This window comes from Capsicum annuum, chromosome 11, assembly GCF_002878395.1.
Source record: "Capsicum annuum cultivar UCD-10X-F1 chromosome 11, UCD10Xv1.1, whole genome shotgun sequence".
Taxonomy (NCBI): Eukaryota; Viridiplantae; Streptophyta; class Magnoliopsida; order Solanales; family Solanaceae; genus Capsicum; species Capsicum annuum.
In genome coordinates this window covers 27,606,863-27,633,534 of record NC_061121.1, presented here as the reverse complement: position 1 = coordinate 27,633,534, position 26,672 = coordinate 27,606,863, and the positions used below count along the sequence as shown (strand labels likewise).

General features: G+C 32.4%; 2 protein-coding genes across 3 annotated transcripts; one reads left to right on the top strand and one right to left on the bottom strand.

Annotated features, from left to right (window-relative positions):
• The first annotated feature begins 6,414 nt into the window (after positions 1-6,414).
• Positions 6,415-12,496, top strand: LOC107847417 (serine/threonine-protein kinase PBL34). 2 transcript variants are annotated; one of them, XM_016691643.2, is made up of 6 exons: positions 6,415-7,622; positions 9,446-9,780; positions 9,896-10,031; positions 11,125-11,261; positions 11,333-11,456; positions 11,741-12,496. In XM_016691643.2, the coding sequence occupies exons 1-6, from the start codon at positions 7,439-7,441 to the stop codon at positions 12,259-12,261; spliced, it is 1,437 nt and encodes a 478-aa protein (XP_016547129.1). In that variant the 5' UTR covers positions 6,415-7,438; the 3' UTR covers positions 12,262-12,496. The 2 variants fall into 2 exon arrangements, with proteins under 2 accessions (XP_016547129.1, XP_047254646.1); XM_047398690.1 differs by having other exon boundaries at positions 6,419-7,622; positions 9,443-9,780.
• Positions 12,497-16,077: 3,581 nt separating this feature from the next.
• On the bottom strand, positions 16,078-20,998 carry LOC107847419. Its single transcript, XM_016691644.2, has 7 exons — positions 20,632-20,998; positions 19,303-19,452; positions 18,979-19,194; positions 18,375-18,496; positions 17,745-17,908; positions 17,056-17,210; positions 16,078-16,451 (listed from the first exon to the last, which is right to left on the bottom strand). Exons 1-7 carry the CDS (start codon positions 20,860-20,862, stop codon positions 16,353-16,355), a joined length of 1,137 nt encoding a protein of 378 aa, XP_016547130.2. The 5' UTR covers positions 20,863-20,998; the 3' UTR covers positions 16,078-16,352.
• Between the last annotated feature and the right edge of the window lie 5,674 nt (positions 20,999-26,672).

Sequence of the window (26,672 nt, the reverse complement as noted above, 5' to 3'; positions counted from 1 at the left end):
TATTCCAAGCTAAAGAATTAGGTTAAGATAATTAGTTTCATTATTAACAGGAGTGACTAGTCATTAGAGTTTTTATCTTAAATTTGTTTTCTTCAATCAATACTCAAACTCAAACACAATGTACGTACGATTAAGAAAATATTAAACTAATCAAAGATCAAAAAATCATACTGTACTAGACAAGATTTACCATATTATGTGATCTAACAAGCTTGCTAATCAATTGATACATGTTAACTCATATTGAGAGGGTGATGAGTTACGATGAATGAACGATACACAAAAAAAAAAATTAGCTTCACAACTTGAATTTCATAACCTAAAAGATATAGAAAAATAAATTTTACCATAACATCAAACGCTTCTTCTAAAGAAAATCTTTTCTTTTGATAATTAACATTTATATAACTAATAAAAACTGAGCCAATACAACTAAACCAGTTATTAATATACTCCAAAAATAAAAAATTAGAGTTATGATCACTAGGAGAAAGTTTAACATTCTTAACATAAGTAATACCTAGAATATTTATCCAGACATCCTTCATGGCATTCATGGGAGGAACTGCGAAAACTTCTTGGAGGTGTAGATGAAAATCTTCTTGAAGGTGTATAAGAATATATAATCAAAGTCATCAGATGTATATACTCTAATATAATAATTTAATAAAATCCTCAAAATAAAAAAAAATGAAGTAAATAAAAATAATTAGAGTAAATAATAGCATCTAATTTGACACGTCAACATGTGGGTCCCGCACCGCAACATTCTCTCTTCTGCCCAATTAGCTGCCCACCATTTCCACTTCCCACTTCTTGAAATGGCATGTGAAATACCCGAATTACCCATGGGATCATCTTTATTTTCAGATATTTAAAAAAAAAAAAAATTCTTCCTAGGAACTTTCATTGTTTTTTTTCGAAATAATACATCAAAACCCCCTGAACTTGTCCCGACAACTTAGTTTAGCACTTAAACTTTACCAATAATTATTTACCCCCCTTAATATCTTTATAGTAAATTAATTTCCCCCCTTAACATATAATACCACTCTCATGAGGGAGAGTGCATCACACTCGCTGACACGACAGCGCCACGTCAGCGTCAGATTACCGTCATGTCATAGCCACATAAATAAAGTATTTTTTTAATATTTTTATATTTATTATACTTTATATATATATATATATATATATATATATATACATACATATTTTAAAGGGGAGCCTTGCAGTAACTGGTAAAATTGCTGTCATGTGACCAGGAGATCACGGGTTCAAGCCTTGGAAATAGCCTCTGGCAGAAATGCAAGGTAAGACTACGTATGATACACTCTTGTGGTGGGGGACTTCCCCGGACACCGCGCATAATGATAGCTTTAGTGCACCTGGCTGCTCATTTTTTATATACATATTTAAAAATATATAAAATATTTAAAATTAAAAAAATACTCCACCCCTCATTTTTCATCTTCTTCATAACCACCCCCTCCCTCCCGTCTGCCCCCACTTGCACACACGCCCCCATCCACCCCTACACTCTCATACCTAAACATACCCTCATCCACCCCCGTCCACCCCCACACAACCACACCAGTCAGGTTTTTCGGCGAAAATTTCGGTAAATTTTCGTCGAAAAACTCAACCCACTTGAAAATTTTAACTACCACCATCGAAAAATATCATAAAATAGTGGTAAAAAACTCAACCCACATGAAAAATTCGATTAAATCAACACCAAATTCTCTAAAATCAACAACCAAACACCCAAACCATGTAGATTTTTTAATTTTCAATTTCATTTTTTTTTTTTTTATCTAAGAGGTCGAAGGAGGATAAATTAAAGGTGGGGGTGACAACTTTCATAATTGGAGGAGAAGTGGGGTGGGGGTGTTGGCTAAGGAAAAGTGGGGGGGGGGGGGGGGGGGGGGGGGGGGGGGGTGGCGGAGGAGGAGGGGGGGGGGGGGGGGCGCTGTTGCCGGGGATGGGTGAAGAAGATGAGGATTTTTTTTTCTTTTTTTTTATATATATATATATTAGTTTTAAAAAATATATATTGTTCACGCGTTTTTAAAAAAAAAAAAGAAAATGTCTCATTAGCATAAGGGGAAAATAAATTCACTATAAAGATGTTAAAGGGGTAAATAAATAGAAGATTAGTTTAAGTGCTAAAGTAAGTTGGGGAGAGAAGTTTAGGGGGATTGATGTATTATCTCTCTTTTTTCTTCTTTAATGTCTCTTATCTATTATCTCAAGATTAGAGATGGAGAATGCTTACGACTCTAACAATCATTATTATCTATTAATTTAGCATTATTTCCAATAATAAAATGAAGAGTATAATATATCTTGATAAAACATATATTTTACTTAACTCGATGAATAATTACATCACATATGTATTTTTGTACGTATGATTTATTACTAAATCCCATAGTCAATTAATATGTATTTTTAACTTGATTATTTACTTATTAATCATGAAAAAATATTGCAAATTTTCTTTTCAATACCTATACATAAGTTTTTATATGGAAAAACTATTATCCCTTCCATTTCAATTTATATTATTTTTTAATCAGTAGAAAGGTTTTTATATTTATTTTAGAAATTTTTTAATTTTCGATATCTCGCTTATATTTAATATATTAATTTATAATTTGCTAAATTTTTATGACTTATTTCAAACCATAACTTAATTTATTTATTTTCATTAACTCGATATTTATTATTTGTCCTGGGTCGAGGGTTTATTGAAAACATCATCTCTATTTCATCTGAGGTAGTGGTATAAACTGTGTACACGTTATTCTCTCCAGACCTCACTTTGTAGAAATAAACTAGATATATTATTATTATTGTTGTTGTCGTTAAATCGATATTAGAACAAATACCACCACATAAATTTGATCTAAGAAAGTACTACATGTCTTTAGGATGTTCATCTGTAAAAAAATGTCAGTATTTGAGAAGAGAAATGGAAGACGATATCATAAAAGTAATATCTTTCAACTAAAGACGCAAAAAATGAGCAAAAGTTTGTTTTAATAAATTAGCTCGGGCAAACTCACTCTTAAGCCAGGACATTAAGACAAAGACATGAAGGTACAAAAATGTAGCCCAGTCAGATTCGTGGAGCAGTCAATTTTTATTTTTAAAGTAAAAAATGAAATTTGAAAAATGAAGTTATGTTTAATCATGTATATCAATTGAAGTTATTTTTGAGATTTTGTAAATAATTTGAAGCAAAAAAATAAATAAAAAACGAAAACAACTTTTTGATGTTCCTTCAAATTCTTGAAAAGTAAAAATAATTGAATTTAAAAACTTTTATGATCAAACACACTTTCAAAGACTGATTTAGAAATAAAAAAGTAAATAAAATTTATGGCCAAACAATCAATTTCAAAAATTTATGGTCAAGCATACTTTTTGAATTTTGATTTAGAAAAAAAAAGTAAATAAAATTTATGGCTAAACGTCAAATATTAAATTGTAAAAATTTTATGGCTAAACAAACTTTTCAAATTTTGATTTAGAAAATAAGTAAAAAAATATTTATGGCTAAACACCTTCTTTTAATTTCTACCAACTAGTAAAATAATCAATAAATGTTTTTATTTTATAAGATAAGATGCTTTTTATGGTAAGATAAATTTAATAAAGAAGTATTTTATCTCATTTCAAATACTTCCTTGAAAAAAGTGAAAAACAATTAATTTTTTAAATTTTTAAAATTTTTATGATCAAACATATTTTTTGAATTTGATTTAGAAAATAGGTAAAAATTATTTATGGCCAAACACTTTTTTTAACTCCTACCAACTAGTAAAGAATCTAAACAAATATTTTTATTTTATAAGATAATATGCTTTTCATGGTAATATAAATTTAATAAAGAAGTATTTTATGTCATTCCAAATACTTTCTTGAAAAGGTGAAAAACGATAAATTTTCAAATTTTTAAAAATTTTATGGTCAAACACATTTTTTTAATTTAATTTAGAAAATAAGTAAAAAATATTTATGGTCCGTCTCCGTCTCCTTTTAACTCCTACCAACTAGTAAAATAATCAATAAATATTTTTATTTTTATTTTTATTTTTATTTTTTATTTTTATAAGATAAGATGATTTTCATGGTAATATAAATTTAATTAAAAAACCATTTTATCTAATTCCAAATACTTCCTTAAATACCGTCAACTTCCACATGGGCATTTACGGTCAGCTCAACATTCCTGCCCGTATTTTCCGGTCATCTCTCCGATTTTGCTTTTCTCGGTCTTCGATTCTATTTGCAAGAAAAAAGGCAAAGAGCGCCGATAATTCATAACTTTTTATTTTTAGTTTCACTTTTGCATTTTTCCAAATATTATTGTTATTATTCCCTCCCATTTTATATTTTTCATCACCATTATTAAAATACTACTATAATACTAAAATCTTTTTCATATAATTTTAGCCATATTTATTAATATTTGATATTATAAAAATAATAATAGAATTATTGAAGGTAAAACGTGAAAAAATAATTTTATTTAAAATAAATATTTTTAATGCAGCGCAATACATTCAAATCACTTTTTTAAGTGTATTCACACTTTTAATACATCATAAAAATAGAACTGTAGATGTAGATGTAGATATGTTTCAAAATATTTGTCAATTTATTAAATTAAGATAGGCTTTTTTTTTTGCTTTTACTCTTAAATAATTCTTTCAATGCATGATATTATAATTCTTTTTTAAAAAACATCTATTATTAATTTTAATATTGATAAATAAGGTTCATGAATTTAGAGCGTATTAAAAAAAATTAAATGGCAACTTTTTTTGACAATCATGGTGCCCAGAATATGTATTAGGTAATTCTATATATATGAGAAAAAATTATCTAATGATTTGCCTCTGTCAGTAAATTAAATTTGAGACCCATGTGGTTGATCACTAGACCACATTCCTAAATAAAATTATTAATAATATTTTTTTTAATTAATATTATTTTTATTTTATGTTATTTGACCTTTGTTAACTTGACACACTCCATAAAAATTTTTAATTAGAAGTATATTTTAAAACTAATCTTAATAACGATGTTCTGAGATTCTAAATTTGACTGTTAATATTTTATCGTTATTTAATATTGACAGTAAAATAAAAAAATTCTTAATTTTATAAAAAATAAATAAATTAAGATAAATATTTTTAATATGAAAATCAATTAATATGAAGGAAAAAGGTAATTTCTTAAAGAATGTCGAAAAGGTAAAAGTGGATAAGAAATATGGAATTGGAGGCATAATAATATACTTTTATTATAATCTTAGAGAGTGTTAAAAACTAGATAAGTAACTTTAGTTTGGAGGCATAATAATCTGTTTTTATTATTTGTTTAGAGAGCATCCGAGAAAAAAAGTAGATAAGTAATACATTTCAAGAGATGTAATATTTTGCTTTTATTACAATTTTAGAGAGCGTTCGAAAAAAAAATAAAAATAGATAAGTAATATAAGACAGAAGAGGTAGTAATCTGATTTTACTATAATTTTAGAGAGCATATGAAAGAAATAATGGATAAGTAATATAGAACATGAGGCATAATAATCTGCTTTTATTAATCGTAGAGAGGCGTACAAAAGAAAAAACGGATAAGTAATATAGGACAAGAGACGCAATAATCTCTTAAAAAGTGTTTGAAAGTAAAAAGTAGATAAGTAATATAAGACAAGAGGGGTAATAATCTGTTTTTATTATAGTCTTAGAGAGCGTCTAAAAGAAAAAGTGGATAAGTAATACAGGACAAGAGGCGTAATAATATGATTTTATTAATTTTAAAGAGCACATGAAAGAAAAAGTCGAAAAGTAATATAGCACAAGAGATATAATAATCTACTCTTATTATAATTTTAGGAAACGTTCGAAAGAAAAAGATGGATAAATAATATATAAGACAAGAGGCATAATAATCTTCTTTTATTATAATTTTAAAGAGCGTTCGAAAAAAATAACAAATAAGTAATATGGGGTTGGAGGCGTATTAATATGCTTTTATCATAATTTTGGAAAGCGTTCAAATGTAAAAGTGGATAAGTAATACGAGATTAAAAGGACTAATAATCTACTTTAAATTTTAGAAAGCGTCCAAAAAAAAATGAAGAAGTAACATGAGATTAGAGACGTATTAAGAACATATATCACACGTGTATAATTTGAGAAAGTTTTACTTAAGTATTCCATCATAACGAACATTTAACTATTTTTATTATAATTTTAGAGAACTTTTAAAAAAAAAAAAAAATGAATAAGTAATACGAGATCTGAGGCATAATAATCTCCTACTATTGTGAAAAAAAAATAAAAAAATATCCCACACAAACATATATTCCATAGCAGTAGATATAACTAACATATACTATGGTAAATATATATATAAATATAGTATCATTTTTTGTTGTATTTTTCTTTTTTCTTTTTTACTTTTTCCTATTGTGAGAAGCCAAGAACTGGTCAGCACTCAGAATATTTGAGTCTTTTGTTGAGATTTCAATATCTTTAAGGGAGCAAACATTTTTTTTTTGGGAGGTGTTGCACTTTTTTTGAAGTGGGATTTATTATCTTGATTCCAGCTTTGCTTTTGCAGAGTGTTTTGTTGCTTCAAGTTTTTCTGCTTTTTGATCTGAAATCAAAGTTTAGCTCTTTTTGAACACTTTGAATGGAATATTTTCTTGATTTTTTCACTTGGGATTCTTGAAAATTTGGTTCTTGGTGAAGTTGGGACTTCTTTTTTATTTTTCTTTGTCCCTTTTTGTGTGTTTTTGTTCTTTTTGAGTGGATTTTGGGAAGTGGGGTTGTGATTATTTGTTTGATTTTAGGTGTTTTTGGTGATTTTAAGGTAAGAGTTGGAGAAAAGTTGACATTTGTTTGGAAATTTGTGTTGCCCCTTGTGTGTGTTTTCCTTCTTTTTGAGTGATTTGAGAACTGGGGTTGTGATTTTTTGTTTGATTTTGGTGATTATAAGGTAAGCTTGGAAAGGAGTTTGACATTTTTGGGGTGTTGATGAGGGTGGTTGAGAGAGAACATGTGATCTGAATGAAAGTTTAACTCTTTTTGAGACTTTGAATGTCATGTTTCCTTGATTTTTTGGGTTGGGTTTGAGCTGGTTTATCTGTTTTTTGTGTTTTGTTCTTCTGGGTTGATAAAGTTTGTGCCTTGGAGAAGTGGAGAAAATATTTTTGGAAATTTATTTTTCCCTTTTGTGAATTTAGGGAAGTGGGGTTTTGAATTTTTGGTGATTTTAGGGTTAGGGTTGGAGAAAAGTTGACATTTTTAGGGGTTGAGGAGGTTGATGAGGGTGGTTGGGAGGGTTGTGGGGTTGAAAGTTGAGTTCTTTGTGGGTTTTTGATGATATCTGAGTTTGATTTTAGGGATTGCAAAATATGGGATTAGGTGGTGATGGTATAAAGGGGGAGTCTTGGAATGTAGAGAAAGCAAAAGGGAAGAAGAAGAAAGACATTTCTGAAGAGGAAACTGGATGTTGGACTAAGTTGTGGTTTATTGGTAGCTGTATTTCTTCAAGATCTAAAGTTGATAGCTCCATCAGTGGTATCAGCACTCACTGTGGTAAGCTCTTCGTTCACTTTGAATAAAAGTTGCATGAAAAATGTTGTGTTCTTTGGATTGTTTGGAGAAATTTGTCTTTTGAAACAGCCTCTCTACCTCCATGAGGTATTGGTAAGGCCGGTGTACACTCTATTCTCCTCAGACTCCACTTGTGGGAGGGGGATTTCACTGGGTATGTTGTTGGAGAAATTTGTCTTATAGCAGCAAGCGCCTGTCTTAGTTTTCATGGTCCAATGAGCCCAATATGTCTAGTTGTTTTGGTTATTGAAGTGTTAGTCTCATGCTTTAATCTAGTGAAATGCTTTGAGATTGGTTAGTTGTTTATGCAATCACTTCTTGATAAATAGAGGAGGAAAGTTGGTTTGCACATTTTTCTTGTACCTTTAGTAGTTGGTGATGTTAACTCTAAAGATTTTCAACGTGGAGGCTGAATTTGGAAAATTGCTAGAAGCCTTTCGGCAAGTTTTCTTAGACATCCATTTGGGAAGGCAAATTTTTGTTAGGGTGATAAAGTCAGTTTGCTTTTAAATGTTGGTGCAACTAAGCAGCTAATTCCTGTCGTTGTGGTTGGATTTTCTTTACTTTTATGTTTGCATGCAGATGGCCTTATACAATAGCCAAAAATTAAGAATTAACTTGTATATGTGAAACCAAAAGAGCCTTTTAATTTGGGATCACCTAGAAGGAAAGGAAAGAGTGCTGGGTTCTTTAATATACCACCCCGTCCCTTTTTTTTGAGAAAGAATATGGTAGCAATTATCTGACAAATGAGAGAACTCCCCGCTGATTTTATGGTTGATTGGCACCCCTTTGTCTTAGTCCTTGGGTTCGTGTTTTTTGGTGTTCATGCGGGTCTTTCCAAGCCTAGTGGAACAGTCATACAAAGAGAGAAGTTAAGTGATTGCTAACGCTAGTGACTGTATGAGTAAAGTATTTTGGTTGCAATAAAGGTTTATATTTCCCCTTTTTATGTTGCTTGTTTCTGTAACACAAATTAGAAAAATTTTAGCATTAAAAAAATGCAAATCTGTTTGTGGATGTTAGATTGTTGAACTGTCGTAATTATTACTTTATGAGCTACTTTTGGGGTTGAGTTAGGTTCAAGATGCATTTCTTATCATAGCATCAGTGCTGCACCCTTCACCGTTGTTGTGTCTTCCAATGTTGGGCACCCATGTCATGTCCATGCTACAAATATCCAGTTCTTGACATGAGAGGGTTGTTGTCTCTTTGTACAGTCTTAGATAATACTGGCCTTTTGAGCTAGCTTTTAAGGTTGAGTTAAGTTCAACGTCCTCTTTCTATTTTATTTTTTTAAAAAAGGGCAGCCTGGTGCACTAAAGCTCCCGCTATGCGTGAAGTCCGGGGAAGGGCCCCACCACATGAATTATCTATTAATGACGGAAGAATCAACCAAATATTTTACAAAATAACTATGCGGTTGAAGTCATAGATCTCTTGTCATGACAATAACATATCAACAAATAATTGATGATGCTGTGGACTTATTTTTTGCTGGACTAATGTAGTTCTAGCTCTTAGTATGCCAATACTGCCAATGTGTATGCATTTTGCTTGATTGCCTGGAGTTGTTTTAACCTTTTTTTTTGTAACTAACATTTTATCAATCACAAAGGATAAGAATTACAAAACCATAGCAAAACTATCACAGGATGCTCTCTAATTGAAATTCGGAAGCAACTAGCACAATAAAACAATAAGTTATTAGAACACAAACTGCTGAATTTTTGCCCAGTTTTAACTTCTTATCTTTTCATCTAAGATAAACTACCTATTTCTAACTTCTTGTATTGCTTTAGCAGAAAGTAAATCTACGAATGACACAAGCAGGGACCAACCTGTTGCACCAATTATCTCATCTACGACTACCAGCAATGCGGAAAGTAATTCATCCACCTCCAAACTTGAAGAGGAGCTTAAAGTTTCTTCTCGGCTTCGAAAGTTTGCGTTTAATGATTTGAAGATGGCAACGAGAAACTTCAGACCAGAGTCCCTTCTTGGTGAAGGAGGTTTTGGATGTGTCTTCAAGGGGTGGATCGAAGAGAATGGCACAGCACCTGTTAAACCAGGGACAGGGCTTACTGTTGCTGTGAAAACTCTAAATCATGATGGACTTCAGGGTCACAAAGAATGGCTGGTTTGCTGCTCTCTCTTTTTATTTATATTATAAAACCTTAATTGTTTTTATCTCTTTTTTTTCTGAAAAAAAACTTTCCTTTTTGGTTTTATATTAAGTGTTGTTCATCTGGCAGGCTGAAGTGAATTTCCTGGGTGATCTTGTTCATCCTAATTTGGTTAAACTGATTGGTTACTGCATTGAGGATGATCAGAGACTCTTAGTTTATGAATTTATGCCGCGAGGAAGCTTGGAAAACCATCTGTTCAGGAGTATGTAACTGACTCTTCATTTTTATATTCTTGAAAATATTTCCTAGTGATCAATCTTTGAGAAAAGAAAAAATATTGATAGTGGATCGATGGGTAGTATGTATTGTCCATACTATTGAGTGGAAACACCAATTTTCAACGTTCATATTGCTGGCATCTTCTGTTAGTTTTGCTTTAGTTCCATAAGGTCTCTTCCTGTGGAATAGAACTTGAATTCTCTTTGAGCTCTATAGCTATTGTAGCATATGATCAATTTAATTCTTCAATTGAAAATTTACTATGATATAATGCAACTAGGCATTGTAAATTTTGAAATCGAAATGGTATATCGGGCTCTCCACATTAGCAAGTCAACTATTGATGTGGAAATCAGATCATTACACATTGTTTGTACCCAGATTGAAATGATGCAGGATTTCCATAAAAGTGAGGGCCGATTAGTCTGGTTGCCAGATTTTTATGCACATGTTAATGCTAGATTAAAGCCATGAGTAGCTCAACTACCTATGTGATGTATGATATTAAGGAAGAAACTTTATAGTTTGCCTTTGTTATTTGCTTCAGTAAACTTATCAGTTCTGTTAGTCCTACAGTACATTTGGTAGGTTTAAGTACCACTTCTTCAAGGAAGAAAGAAAAATATGTCTCGGTTGATTTGGTAGGATATAGAAGTTTGATTGAATAATTTTCCTGTTTTCTAGTGTTTGGTCCCATAAAACGGTAGAAAAATATTTTACCGGGATTTACATGTTGCACTTTCTGTAAGATCACCTATCGGATTTGGAACATGTTTTTTGCCGTTTTGGACATGTCATGGAAAATGCCTCTCTCCATTTTGGATTTCTTACATAGCTGGAGAAGAGATTGTCTAAATAGGAAAACTCACAAGCTTTGAAAAACTGTCCCCATCGTCATTTGGTGTACAATTTGGATGGAAAGAAACAATAGAATTTTTTGAAGGCAAACATAGGAACATACTAGCCTTAAACAGAATTGTATTTCTTTGCTAGCTTTTGGTGCAACATGACCATTGTAAATTTTAGTGCACATCTTTATGTTCATCATATTCTCTGCTAATAAGCTTTATGTGCAGGATCCATGCCTCTTCCTTGGTCTATCCGCATGAAGATAGCTCTGGGTGCTGCAAAAGGTCTTGCTTTTCTTCATGAAGAAGCAGAAAGACCAGTAATATACCGTGATTTCAAAACATCCAACATTCTACTCGATGCGGTATGTTCAGTACATTGGAAAAAAGAGAGACCTTTTCCTTTAGATTTTTTTGTCTAATAGTCTTCTCTCAGGATTACAATGCCAAACTTTCTGATTTCGGTCTTGCCAAAGATGGTCCTGAGGGTGACAAGACACATGTTTCTACTCGTGTCATGGGAACGTATGGTTATGCTGCTCCTGAGTATGTGATGACAGGTAGAGTTTAGATCTTGTGTTCTTGTAATTCACACAATAGTTACGCGTATGGTTGACTCAACCATATCAATTTTATGTCACTTCAAATGTAACCTAGTTGGAGACTATTCTGCTTGAAACACCAAATCATTTTTGTACTGCTTTTTCTTGCTTTGGAATACTACATAACCCGAATCACAGCTGAAGAATTTTCAATCTGTTTGATGTTCATTGACTAAAACTTCTGTAGGAAGGTTGGCAGGTACCTCTTATTGATTGTAATTTGTCCCGCTCATTTGTCTCAGGGCATCTAACGTCAAAGAGTGACGTCTATAGTTTTGGTGTAGTTCTACTTGAAATGATAACAGGTAGGAGATCAATGGACAAGAACCGGCCAAATGGGGAACACAACCTTGTTGAATGGGCACGGCCTCATCTTGGTGAAAGAAGAAGGTTTTACAGATTGGTAGATCCTAGACTTGAAGGCCATTTTTCAATAAAAGGTGCCCAGAAAGCTGCACAGTTGGCTGCTCGTTGCCTTAGCCGTGATCCCAAAGCTAGGCCTATGATGAGTGAAGTGGTCGAAGCCTTGAAGCCTCTGCCAAATCTTAAAGACATGGCCAGCTCATCCTACTATTTTCAGACAATGCAAGCAGACCGAGTTGGATCAAGTCCAAGTACCAAAAATGGCGTTAGAACACAAGGATCATTCTCGAGGAATGGACAACAACATCCTAGAAGTCTTTCAATCCCGAATGGTACTCATGCTTCTCCATACCATCAGCAGTTTCCTCAGAACTCACCAAAACCAAATGGCAAAACTTAGTATTATTGGATTGACAGTTTATCTGTTTCTACCATTCTTTTCTTCTCTCCCCAGTTATGAATATATTTTGTTAGCCACCTCCCGTTTTGTCGCTGGATGAACTGGCAAAAGGGAAGGAGTGCACAATTAATTTAGTTGTGATCTTTGAAAATGCTAAACTCCCAACTTGAAAAGAATGTACTGTATGCGGAGCTCAAGTACATGGAGTAAATACTTGTGTCGATCTCTCTCTCTAGTCCTATTGTTGGTTCGTCTGAAATCTTTCACTTTTTGGTTCGAGTGTTTGCTAAGTGATACTGGAAACTAGTTTTTCTATGCAAACATAAAGGTTGGGTTGAACCTCGTAAGACACAATTGTCCACACCTGTACTAGTGGGAGCTAGCAAGTGATGGAATAGTTGAGGTTTACAAGTTGACTTAGATACCACGAGTATTGTTACTATTTTTTAAAAACCAAAAAAAAAAACGCATATATATGTAACTATAATGTTAACTCTGCCAAGACACCGCGGTTTAAATTACCAACTACTAGCCTCTTTTCCCTTTCCTTCTTTTAGATCACATAACAGCTAACACATAGTGCTTACCATACGCATATATCATAGCAACAATAATAAAGTCGGTTCTCTTGGAAGTGTAGGTTGCATTTGAGAGGAGATCATAACAATAATAAAGTTGTTGTAACGCCTCGGATCTGGTACTCGGAATGCTACACGGTGCTCATGACCCCGAAGGATCACAAGCTAACCCATGACTGATATCTGTACCTGTATACTGCATAAAATACTGAATAATGCGGAAACATGAACTGAAAGGTCGTAAGGTTCAAAACTGAACATAATCTGAATAATATAACATCTGTGTGGGCTAATAAAATACCAAAAACAAAACTGAAAATACTGAAGTCTAAAACATGATAGTCTGGAAAGCCTCTAAACATGATTGTCTGAATGAGTAAGGAGTTGATGGGACATGTCCTCAACTAACCCCAACTAATAAACTAATTAATGAGATGATAGAGAAATCATCATGTCCTCGAAGGATAAGGACTCACTTCTAACTCTGACGGCTGAAACTGGAATCTACTGATGCTCTGGAGCTCGTATCTCTGAACCTATGGTATAAGACACCATAGTACAAATGCGTATGGTATGTATGTGAGGTAGGTTGAATGCATGGGGCTCATATGCATGAGCAGTACTAGCAAACTGACTAATATGAACGTGAGAATACATCATGCATACATAGTAACTATATCTGAAATCGTGATAACATGAGTATGCTGATGACTAACATGACTAATGAATGAATTCTGATAACTGATAACATGAGTGACTGTATCTGACAGTCCTGAATCTGATGGAACTAGCTGAGTTCTATACTGTATTTGAGTTGACTGTATCTGACAGTCCTGAATTCTGAAGAACTATCTGAGTTTTTTTACTGAGACTGATACTGAGACTATGGGAGGTAGTCATCTAACTGACATGCCCCAAATGAGGCATTATAGCTGAATTAGGGTCTAATCTATGCCCTGATTGGAAGAGTGTCAATACCGCGCCACTGGTAAGGACAACATGTGAGTGGCCCTAATATAACAGGTAACTCTAGTGAGAACGGTGGGAACCCTCATATAGCAGGCTAAGCCACCTCATCTACCCTCTAGCCTCAACCTATGCTGGCTATATAGTTCTGGAACGCAAGGATTGTTTCTAAGAATCACACCCTTATATAATAGGTGAGTTCCCATCCTTGGGTTCGCTCGATTCTAATTTCTACTCCTATCTGAATAGATACTGAACATGATTTACTGAACTGAACATGGACTGAGTTACTGAATTCCGTTGATTGACGGAATACTACTGATATCTGACAACTGACTGAGTTCATGAGATCATGGAGATTTCCTGAGTCATAAGACTATCTGAAGTTTAAGGATCATGTTTGACCGGGAGTATCGTGAAAACATGACATGGCTCTAGGCACACAACTAATGTTTCGGGTACAAGTACTCCTGGGACTCGATAGAAGGGATCTGACGAAGCATGACTTTATCAAGTACAAGACCCACATCAACAATACATAATTTAATAAGTTGTGGATTTCACGAAGAACAGGGTTATCATACTATCTAACATGGACGAGAATACTGATAATCATATCATAATCTCATATTCTAATATCATGGCCATTCCGACAACATACACATTTCACAATGATAGCATGAAAACCATTTAAAACATAGGAGGATGACAAGCATGTCACATTTAGCTTATGTCTTGAGTTATAAAGCATGATTTCTACCTTTTTCAAGCATTTTATCAACCACCTTGCATGCACAACTTAGGGCATAAGTGAATTCATCTAATTACACATCTAAGCAACTAAATTCATAGATTTTATCTAGCATGGTAACATAATATCATGATAAACACAAAAGATTCTAACTTTGAAATCAATCAACATCAACAACATGATTACAAATAACCCACAACATAAATATCATGATTTATAGATAAAACAAGGTTCTTGAGCTTCATGGATGGAAGAAATTCATGAATGAACACAATGCCTACCTTAATTCGTGATTTCGTGAGGATTGACGGTGAAACCTTCTTGAATTCGAATCCTTAATAAAAACCCTAGCTTGTTCTTGAGAGAAACTTAAGAGAAGAGAGTGTATTTTGGGTGAAAAACGGTTGAATCACGTGTTAAAGGGCTTAAATAGGGGTGAGAAATTGACCTTTTTAACCCTGAACGTGGTTGTAAATTCAGTAAAAATTTTTCGAATTGGACCCCTAGCGCGACGCGGTGCTATCGCGCCGTGTCACTGGAATTTGACAATTGGGAAATTGAGGGATGGCGCGATGCGAGTCCATCGCGTTGTCACTTCCTTTGTGACCTGAAACTTTGGCGCGACGCGGGGGTCGCGCTGAGACACTAGGAAACGGACAATTCTAAATTTGGGCCCTGACGCGACGCGCCATAATCGCGGACCCCTACTGAAATTTTCCAAATGCCATTTCCTCTTGTGGCGTGGCGCGCCACTGACTAATATGACGCTGTTTTACGACGGAAACTTGAAATAGTCGTAACTTCTGACCCAGTTATCGAATTTACGAATCTTATATCGATGGAAAACTTATTGAATTTCCCACATGACAAAAAGGGAAAATCTTGAAAATTCCTCATGGAATAACCACCATTCAATTTAGAAGCTAATACTAGACATTCTTGAGATGAAATTAGCCAGAAAAAAATACAGGGTATTACAGTTGTTCTCTTTGAAGTGTTGGTCGCGTTTGAGCTTGTTCGATACATGATTGGTTGGTTACAATTTTCAGCAGTATCTATAAGTCTCAAGGCTTACTAGACCGAATCGGATCAGAGATGAAGATCTTTCATATTTTTCTTATAAGGAGACGGACTACCTATGGATTTGTATGCACGTACACTAAAGGAATTAACAGAAAACATTGGTGTTTGATTATGACATTAGATGGTTACATCCACTACTAAAGTTGAGCTTACTCCTTTATCCAATTTTCTGAAACTGTCCATCATGTTCTTAGTAAAATTTTTAAAACAAATACCGTGATATCCAGACTAACTTGTGTGTACCTCAACTAATCTAATTCCTTGTGCCAGTTTAATTAAGTCCACGAAATACCTGTCACGTTCTACCAACAACATGTACTATGTAACTTTGTCCACCAATGCTAGAACAGAAGAAATCAACTAATGTAGTAATGTTTTCACCTCTACTAGAGTTTAAACCTAGTAATTTTCTTGATGCAATACGGAAGCCAAAGGAAATTTGTGATGGTAAAAAACATGTTCTTGGTAATTTTCTTGATACAAGATGGAAGCCAAGGGAAATTTGTGATGGTAAAAAAGATGAAGAAAGGCATGTATTGTACATCAATTTTATTCTTTTAGATAGTTGCACGGAATCACAATAATGTACTAACGGGCTTCAGTATCATCTTCCAACAGTTAAATCTTTGAATGGAGTCTTCCAACTGAAACATGGCAAGGATTAGCTCACACAGGCAAAATATTCAACTGCTTCGTGTGTTCCACATTCATTCTCATGCAGCACGACGGGTTAACTGATCCTTGGATGTGCTCTCGAATATCTTGTCAGCATTTCCAACCTCAAATCCATCCCGTCTATGGAACTCCTCAACCTAAGCAAGTATCAAATTACATTCAAATTACAATAGTGTGACATAGCAGAAAGAGGCGCTTCATCGGAGTGCAGAAGTTTAGTTTACATTCAAGCAACATCTTGTTACCGTATGGTTGAAAGTGAAAGAAGCAGAAAGTCCTTACATGCCCAATTGGTTAAAAGTAACGCGAATGCAACTAAGCAAGAGGCAGCATTGTGAATTTAGTTCAATCCCAAATGTAGAACCAAAACCTCGAGACCACTCTGAATTAGGATATTATGATAAGCATGCATCAAATTCATAGAAGATTTTTTTTTTAGTTTTTCAACTCAACAGACAATGTTTTCCTTTTCAAGAATTAAATGGCATTTTATTCTGTTACATTGCCATATAAGTATTCGAACAGACATGATTAACCATTTTCCAACTTTGGAAGAAATAAGGAAGATTCAATGTGTGGTGTAGAATGACTGCACACTCGTGAAACAGCGGTGACACATATTTTACTTCACGTGTATAGTTGTAAACATGTGTTGGAAGTACCAAGTCCAAGTTATTCGGTTAATTGCTTTTACACTACAGAGAAATATGCAAAAACACCTGAGGGACAATTAGAACTAACCTCTTGTGTGGGTAAATCTTTATATTGCGGTAGTACAAGCCGCTCAGCAAATTCAATGTATGAACAAGGGACTGCTTCTGTAATGCCGTCTGAAAATTCAAAAGAGGTAGAATCTGCTACGGTTGAACTTTGCAGAAGAAGACCATCAGGGCTCACTGGCCAGGAAAAGAATACATCAGAACTTCTTTGCAATATCTGGTTACCATTTAAAAAAGAACATTTATCTCTTAAAAGAACAAGATTTCATAACCAACAGATTCTACTGACAAAGATGAATAATAAGAGATCAGTACATGTTCTATATATTCGAAAATATGATGAGCAATAACTTTCTGATGTGAAAAGGAGTAACAGAAACCAGCACCGAAAAGCTCTTCGACCTGGATTTCGTTTATTGAAGTACCAAACAGATACACAGATTTGTCCTTTTAAATCCCTTATCGATCAACAGATTAATCTAGTTTTCACAAAATTTGGAGATCAAAGCGTAACGTGTTATCGAGTTTAGAGATCTTGGTTTCAAACGGTTGCTGGACTGTTAAATACTGAACGTACTGAGAACACATCAAGTAAAAGAACGAACAAGTAAACAGTGTACTTGAGTATATTCTTATGATACATGATGCAGCTATAGTTAAGTATGCAACATTACTACTTGCAAGTTTACATAAAAGTTACTTTGTACTAACCCTTTAGAATACCCCCTTCAGAGTTCAAATTGAAACCATTTTCCTCAATAAATTGATTTAGTTTTCCGATGCTTCTCAGATTTGATCTCATGCGATGGGTAGATATCGTAACATGATTCAACGCATATCCATTGACAAGGGTCCAGGCAGCATACTCGCTTTCCCTGGTAATCAACAATCATCACAGAAGCACCAAAAAAATTAATTTGACAATACTACTTATGAAAATTACAACAACAACATACCCGGTGTAATCCCACAAGTGGGGTCTGGGAGGGTATGATATATGTAGACCTTACCTCTACCTTTCTGAGGCAGGGAGGCTGTTTCGGATAAACCCTCATCTCAAAGGAAAACCAGAGAAGTACGAGAGAGAGAGAGAGTGAGAGACAAAAAAATAACAATGTACAAAACAAGTGTAGCAATTAGCATCTGAATAGTTTAGTTGGCTATTAAAAAAACTAAAAAGGGGAATTCTGCTAGAGATGTATATATATCATTCCCGCTCTCCAAATGGCACCACTAAGCTACAATTTATTGAAATGTCATTATACAATTTAAAATCCATGATCTAGCATGGGACGTGTAGAATACAACATGAAACTAAAGCGTGGCGACAATGACAAGTACCTAGCCAGTTGTTGAAATTCAGAATACGATGGCTTTTCCCAAGTCAAACTCCCAAATGCACTTGCAAGCGCTGCGTACTCTTTTCCACAGCGAGATATGTCAGTGTATTTTTTAATTACATCCTGCAACAAAAAAAGAAGAATCATGTAATTCGAAATTTGATCAGCCGTTGATTATTTGGAAGTGAAGAACTAAAGAAAAATAGGGGTTAGTAACTGTAAACACGAAAGTTCTCTCTCTACTAGGGTGTCACACTATGTCACTTTATATTTGAAGTTTGAAACACATTCAATAACAATTAAAGCAAGTCAACTACCAAGTATAACTTTGAGATGTGCCTTGTGATGAGATCAGAACTACTAAAATCAGAACGATTACAAAGCATTTTGAAGCATACTCCCTTAGTTTTGTTTTAATCAAATATGTGATTCAAGTTCAACATTTAATAAACAGGAACTTGAGAAAAAAAAAGGGACAAATTATGTGCAATATCATACAGCAAAAATACCAAATTTTTGAGATGTGATACTCATCTGTAGGACCAAAACTGTTCCATTAAAAGCATACAAAATATTATGTAAATTAGCAACAAGTTGACGAAAACCTGAGCTTCTGGACTAAGTTGATCGACAAGAAGTTCCGATATAAATATTCTTGGCAACGGCCCATTAACCCCACCACCACGGTAGGAAGTTGAAACCTTCGGAGGAGAAAACCAGAAAGCTTTCAACTTCTTAGCAGGGAATCTCAGCTCTTCTCGTCTTTTGTAACCAAAATCCAGGAAGAACTTTGACATAGAATCAACGCCATGACCATTTACCTGCAGTGATCAGCACCATAAAAAATCTGTAGTTATTAGTATGCTTACATAAACAAAATCTTCCCAAAGCTCCATCTTAAATCCTACGATTCAAGAAGATTATCGTACCCCAAATGTCCTAAATGCAAAATGATCATAGCAAATTTGATCACCATCAGCAGAATGAACGAGCTCCAAAATTGCCTTAGCAGTGGGGTTTTTATTCAGATATACCGCTTCCATGCTCGCCAATACACTCCTAAAGAATGATTCACTTCCCTGAATACTCATTTGATCAGTAAGGTAAAAAATCATAGTCAATCAGCAACCACCCAAAGACGGGAAAGATTGAAAACTCAACTCAAATTAGAAGGTGAAAATAATGTTGCGAGCTTAATATAACTAATTCCATATGTTATTAGAATAAACTGAGATTTCGGTCTCACAACCAATACAAAACGACTACAAGTACGCCTCATTCTCAAACAAGTTGGCGTCGGCTATATCAATCCCACTTCTTCATTTAAGCTCATTTCATATAATCATAATCATAATAATATTAGAAGTTCTCTAACAAATCTAAAACTTATTCTCAACTAGTAAATCAATTTTCGCTTTCATTGTACCAAATAACCATTTTTCTCGAGCGTAGGGTCTATTAGAAACAACGTCTCCACCTCCCAAGCTAGGGGCAAGGTCTACTTATGCGGTACCCTCCCCGACCTCATTTGTGGATTACATTGGATATGTTGTTTTTGTATTGTGCCCTATAACTATTAATCAATATAAATATTCCTAAGTCTTGGCCCACAAAAAGATTGTTACTTTTTAAATGTTACTAGATGAAGCTAAGAGAATCATAGTAGCTCAGTTAGTAGGCGGTTGGCTACCTAAACTCTCAACTTGTTGATCATTAACCTACCTTGTAATCCTCCCATTTCTCCTTCCCTACCCCCAGTTTATTTTTATTTTTATTTTGTTTTAAAAAAACTAGATTAAACAGTAGAAAAAAATCTTTTTATCTTAAGATGAGCCGGCACACCATAGAAGCATCTCAGTAGCTCAGTTGATTGACTAACTACGTAAACTTTTACCTCATACCTCATTGATGAGGATTCGATTTCCTGTAAACCCCCCGCCCCACATTTACCCTATGTAAGAGAAGCCAGTACACCACGTACAAAAAAAAAGGTTGGATACTTGTGAAAAAACATGCAACGCCGCAGGGGCGGCTCAACCAATTTCCTGGGCTAAAGCCGAATGTAATGAGAGGCCTTAAATATTCATTTATTTTAAATCAATTTACAAACCTAAATTCTTATTAAAAAATGGGGCCCCAAAGAGACTGGGGGCCTAAAGCTTTTTGCTTCATTGGCTTTACCGGCTCTTTATTGCAACCCCACATAGTAATAAGATTATAGAATAATTAACAACAGCTAATTAGTGATCATGATATACCTGAAAAGAAGAATCTTGAATTACAGCTCCATCTTGGCTTTTAGAAGCAGATAATACTGAAAAGCTCTGATTTTCCATGACAAAATTAGAGTTCCTAAAAGGGTTGTTGAAATGGCAACAAGAAGAAAAAGAGAGTGACTTTTTAGGAAGAACTGATGATTTAAGTGAACAAGTAGATGATGATGAATGCAAAGATAACATAGAAGAATGGAATTTGTTAATTGATGACATTTTTTTTTTATTTCATGTACTTTCAGAGACTTTTTTGTTTGTTTATATAATTTGGATTGGTGACAAGTGAAATGAAGAAGTTTCAAGAATTGTTCTTTCCCGGGACAAGTAGTGTTTTGTGGATAGTGCTAATGTTTTGTTGAGTAACGTTTATGGGTCAGCAAAGAAAGACAATGTAAGATAATTACTCGGACTCACTTCCACGTGTAATTGGATTAACACATTATGAAAGTGATTGAATTATTGACTACTATGTTGATTGGAGAAAAATAAAACCCTTGTAACCTTATGTTTTGTTTTGATCTTTCACTCAAAGCAAAGTTTCTACGAGGCATTACTTTTTTTTTTCTTTTTTTACTATATACAAGTCGCTAGAAGCAGGCAACTCTTCGTCATGCTTTTAGCCAAGGGCAATTTTAAAAGTTTAGAAATTATTCATCTCGATATTTTATTTTATTTGTATTTAATATGTGTACTTTTTCAACATTTAAATTTTAAACATAAAAATCAGCCCATGTACATTCTACTTGTGCCCCGCCGTAAAGTGCCTGTAAGTTTTTTCCAATGGTGTGGCCCATCTAATTTTCCAATTTTCCACCTTTCTCTTTTACTTTTTTTTTTTTTTTTTGCATTTGTTTGGACACATGATATGTACTCCTCTTCTTAATCTTGTGTGACAATTCCTTTCTTTTTATCTTCTACAACATTTTTTCATTTAATTTTTCCTCTGAAATTCATTAAATGTTAGTTACTCCATTATAATATTTTATAAAAATGAAATATGACTATTGAAATTTTATCCGTATTACATAAATTAAGATACATAAAATAATACATATTATGTAAAATTTACGTAAAAGTACAATCAATCATAATAATTTTAAAAAAATTATCTATAAAAAATGATTGACTCTCAAAATTTCATCTGTATCACATAAATTAGGACAAAAGAGGTAACATATATTATATCAAAATTATGTAAAATGTATTATAAATCATACATTAGGTAACAACTTTAAATATTTTCAAAAATATATAAAAAATTTAATTGTCAGAAAATTTTATTTGTGTCACATAAATTAAAATAAAAGAAGTAACATATATTGGGTCCGTGCTGATACGAACTATGTATCTAGTAAGTTTAATATTTCCCATGCATGGCCTTAAAGAACTTAAAGTTGGTTTGGTGCGTAAATTATATTATCCTAAGATTATAATTTTAGAATTATTATTTTTATACCATATGATAGATGGGATAAAATAATTTCATAATTCGTGGAATAAAATGAGTTAGTTCAAGACTAAACTTGTTATTATCTTTATATCATGTTTGGTTGATGGTATAAATAAATTTCGGAATAAATTTATACCATCAACCAAACATATATATATTTATATAAATTTTATTCATAAAATATCTCAAATTTAATCATGGAATATCCCACCTTACGCCTCCCAACAAACGACCTTTCGACTACTAAGGATAAAAGTTAAATGAAAAAATTATTAGTAGAAGAATAAAACTTAAAAGATCAGCACAGTAAAAAGGTAAATATTAAATAACTTTTTAACTCATAAAACTACCTAACACATGTGGACCGACTTTGCCAATCAAATCTGGAGTCAATTCCTCATATTGTCATTCAATTTAGGAAAGTATCCCACTAAAGTTATTTATCTTTTTTTGTTCCAATAATGTCATTCAACTTTGTACATTTTCCTTACAAATTGATAATTGCTAAAATAATCCTTATTTTCTAAAAGAAAAATAATCAAAATAGTCCCTTAAGTTAATTTTTGAATTGGAATGATCCATGTTCTTTAACAATATGATATACTAATAACTTTTTAACTATAAAAAATAGCACGTATAACTTTAATTCAACTTCTATTTGTAATATTAAAATAATATAGTCCACCAAAAAATGTGATTGATATTGGTAAAAAAACTTACATGCACTCTATTTAGTTGAAAACTAAGGTGTTCAACGATAAATAATATTTTATGTTTATTTATTTTATTATTAATATTTATTTTTTAATAAAATAGTTCAAATTTAGTTATTAGTTTCTTCTAAAAATATTTGTCAGAAAATTCATAATTCATATAGAAGATGATGAATTCCTTCAACCTCCCGACTCTCTAGCTAGTAGAAAAATAATCATATATAAATATTTTAAAGAATTTCTATAACATATTAAAATATTGATGAAGGACATCATGATAATATCATAAATCAATTAACATCAAATAAAATTAGAAAAATTCATATAATCACTGTGGAATTTAAAAATGTTAAAGTTTTCAAATATTATTTTTGTCAATCATGTGAGTGAAAAAACTAATTACCTCTTCAGCTTGACTTTAAAAACTAAATACATCTCTCAATTTTTTTTTTCTTTTTTTTGCTTTTTAATATTGTGATATGTCTTTTTAAATTTAATTACTCCCTGTCTCATTTTAGTTGATCGCTAGTGTAGGGAATTACCTGGTGGGGTTTTTATTCTTGTTATGATTCCGTGTTTCATGTTTATTACGAATCTGTGTGCTTTCCTCTGTTTTCTAATACTTATGGGTGAAGTATTTATGTTATGTAATCTAGTTCTGTGCTTTACTATGAGTTTGTGTGGTATCTCGTGACTTGAGCCGGGGGTCTATCGGAAACAATCTTTCTACTTCTTTAGAGGTAGAGGTATGGACTGCGTACATCTTACCCCCCCAGACCTCACTAGGTGGGAATACACTGGGTTTGTTGTTGTTGTTGTTGTTGTTGTCTTATTAAAAATAAATGACTTATATTAGTTGATCACTTACTAAATCGAAATAGAATTAATTAATTTTTTCTATGATACCCCTACAATTCATAGTATACATTAACGTGTGAACAATTCCAATTTCAATATTCATTTCTATGCCCATATCATTAATATTGCTAAAGGATAAAATAATAAAAAATTTCATTCAATTTATATATATTTTTTAATCATTGTGTAAAATGAAATATGCCCAACTAAAAAGAGATAGAGGGAGTATATACGTAATGAACTAAAAATGTGAAATATAGTTGGAGCCTTATTAATATTTCAAACAAAAGAATAAAGACTATTTAAATTCATGGTTTAACTTAAGGGACTATTTTACTCATTTTTCTTGCAAAGAATAAAGACTATTTTCGCAATTGTTAGTTTGTAAGGAAAATGTACAAAGTTGAATGACATTATTGGAACAAAAACAAGATAAATAACTTTAGTAGAACATTTTACTAATTTGAATGACAATATGAGGAATTGACTCATCAAATCTGAATTGAATATAGAGAAAATGAGATGATTTAAGTTGTCATACAATTACAAAATGAAAAAGTAAAGAAAGGGAATGAAACAGTATAGAGTTTTCCATGCAATATTTGGAGAAATCAAAGAGAAAAGTTTGCCATCTAAACTGACCTACTATACTATCAGAATGTCATCTTAAGTTGGTTTTAGGTTTTGTAAAGGTCAAACACATCGGCAGGCCTTTTAATTTGGCACGATCTTTTATTTTAACACCTTAACTGAATGATGTTTATTTTAGACACCTTAACTAGTATTCAAGTATGTCATTTTGACACTTTTTGCATAAACTGTTGTAAATCCTCAATTCATTTTAATTATCCAACTCATTAATATATACACAATTAAATTAAGGACTAAAATAAAAATAAAAACACATGACAAACTAACCAATTAATTACTGACACGTGATATTTTTAAAAATAATTATAAAATTATTTAAGTTTATGTGGCAGACAACCCCACTCCCCCCACCCCACTAACCCCCATCCCCCAAAGTCATCTTCTCCACACCCTCCTCCCCCGGTCGACTCCCACCCAAGTCATCTCATCTTCTCCATTTGCCCCGTTCCCCTCCTCAAGTCAATTTCTCCATTTCTCTCTGTTGTTTCAACTTTTCGACCATGAAAATTAATTTGAACTACAACTATTACTACTTAGTTATCTTATCTTTTTTTGTTATTTTTTTATTTCTCCATTTTGCAGAACCCCACAACACCCACCTCCAGCAAAATTGTCTTCTTCAACACATCCTTCTAATCATCATGATTCTTGAAATTTTTTTCAAACTCAAAACACATAAAAAAACTTGAAAAGCTAAAATAAAATATGAGTGTAAAAAAATTTGAGACTTTGTCTATCATCTCGATCGTTGACATCAATATTTTAAGATTTAATTTTGAATCTACAATTTTTTTCTTTTATGATGAAAAGATGATTTTCTAATCAAGAGAACAAGAAATAATAATGTTGGGAGAAGGGATTACGGCTATTGAGAGATTTGAAGAGAATATTTGAGTTTAAACTTGATGTGAAGGTAAAAAAATGGCTGAAAAAATTGGGAATAATGACTGTAAAAATTAGGAAGAAGAAGAAGAGGAAAAAATATAAAAATCGATTAAACCGTCATTCATTCGCCTATTAGAGAGTGTAATTCACTCACGCTTCCATGTAAGCAAAAAATGTTAAAATGACACACTTGAATACTAGTTAAGGTACCAAAAATGAACAACGTCTAATTTAAGTGTCAAAGTAAAAGTTCATACCATATTAAGATGCTTGTGGATGTATTTGGTTTTTAATAAATACAATATTTGGATGATTAACTTTTTCTATTGGTGGGGTGGGGGTTGGGGTTAAAAGTTTTCTATTTTGAGCAAAAAGAAAGTAGTAAAGTTTGTCTAAATGACGAGTGTAGACACGTGACTTTTAATCCTTTTCGAGCTTTAACCTAATTTTTAGCATCAAATATTTATTTCGCATCAAAATATTATTTTAGTTTTTATTTTATTTTTAGTGACTTTCATTTAAGAAATTCTGAAAAATGATTCAAAAAATAGAGTTATATTTTTGAATATGTTTTATTTTTATTTTTCAAATAATAAAAACATTTAAAACAAACAAATTTTTCTTTTAATTTAGATTTTAATAAATAAGCTAGTAATTTTATTATTCTCTTAATTATATTCTATTTTAGATTAATAATTAAATATTTTAGAAAAATCACATAAATATACAATTTTAGAGTTTATATTATAAAATCTATTACAATAGTTTTCACTTTTCAAAATATACCAATAAAAAACTAATAAAACCTACCAATAAAAAACTAACAAAACCTACCAAATAAGATTAAAGAAAAAAAAAAGCACATTGTGTTATAAATATACCATATATAGTGAATGTCTACTTTGCCATATATAGTGAATACCTACTTTACCATATATTGTGTATGTCTATTTATGAAAAAGTTACAAACCTCTAGGTTAGTTTTCCCCTATAAATAAAGGGGTTTTGCTTCATTGTAATTCATCTCTCAAGAGAAATAAGAATTACTCTCTATTCTCTCTCTACTCTTCTTCTTTGTTCTTTATTATTTTATAACACGTTATCAGCACGAGACTCTGCCAAAAAAAGTGAGATTATAAATCTGAAGGATTTCAAGGTTAGTAATTCTTTATGTTATCTTTCTTTTGCTACTACTAATATAATTATTATTGGATTTGAGAAAAAATAATTGATTTGGAACCATTTATATTTTAAATTTATTCCTTAAGAACAATATTATCAAAAAAGATGATAATATGTTGGGTTCAAGTCCCATCAATTCATGCCTAAAACGCCTTTATATGGATCAAATATTGAGTTTGAATCTCAATAAACCATATTGATAATATTGTGATGGCTAAGACAAAATAATGGGTGTTTGATAAAAAGTCATGAAATTCGACCCATTGAATATGCTCCATTCCATGAAG

Coding starts and splice junctions, on each gene's coding strand:
- LOC107847419 (XM_016691644.2), bottom strand. CDS start 20,862: ATGTCATCAATTAACAAATTCCATTCTTCTATGTTATCTTTGCATTCA. Junction 18,497..18,978: donor AACTTAGTCCAGAAGCTCAG/GTTTTCGTCAAC, acceptor TTTTTGTTGCAG/GATGTAATTAAAAAATACAC. Junction 17,211..17,744: donor TGAAGGGGGTATTCTAAAGG/GTTAGTACAAAG, acceptor TTTCCTGGCCAG/TGAGCCCTGATGGTCTTCTT.
- LOC107847417 (XM_047398690.1), top strand. CDS start 7,439: ATGGGATTAGGTGGTGATGGTATAAAGGGGGAGTCTTGGAATGTAGAG. Junction 7,623..9,442: donor TGGTATCAGCACTCACTGTG/GTAAGCTCTTCG, acceptor GTATTGCTTTAG/CAGAAAGTAAATCTACGAAT. Junction 10,032..11,124: donor GGAAAACCATCTGTTCAGGA/GTATGTAACTGA, acceptor CTTTATGTGCAG/GATCCATGCCTCTTCCTTGG.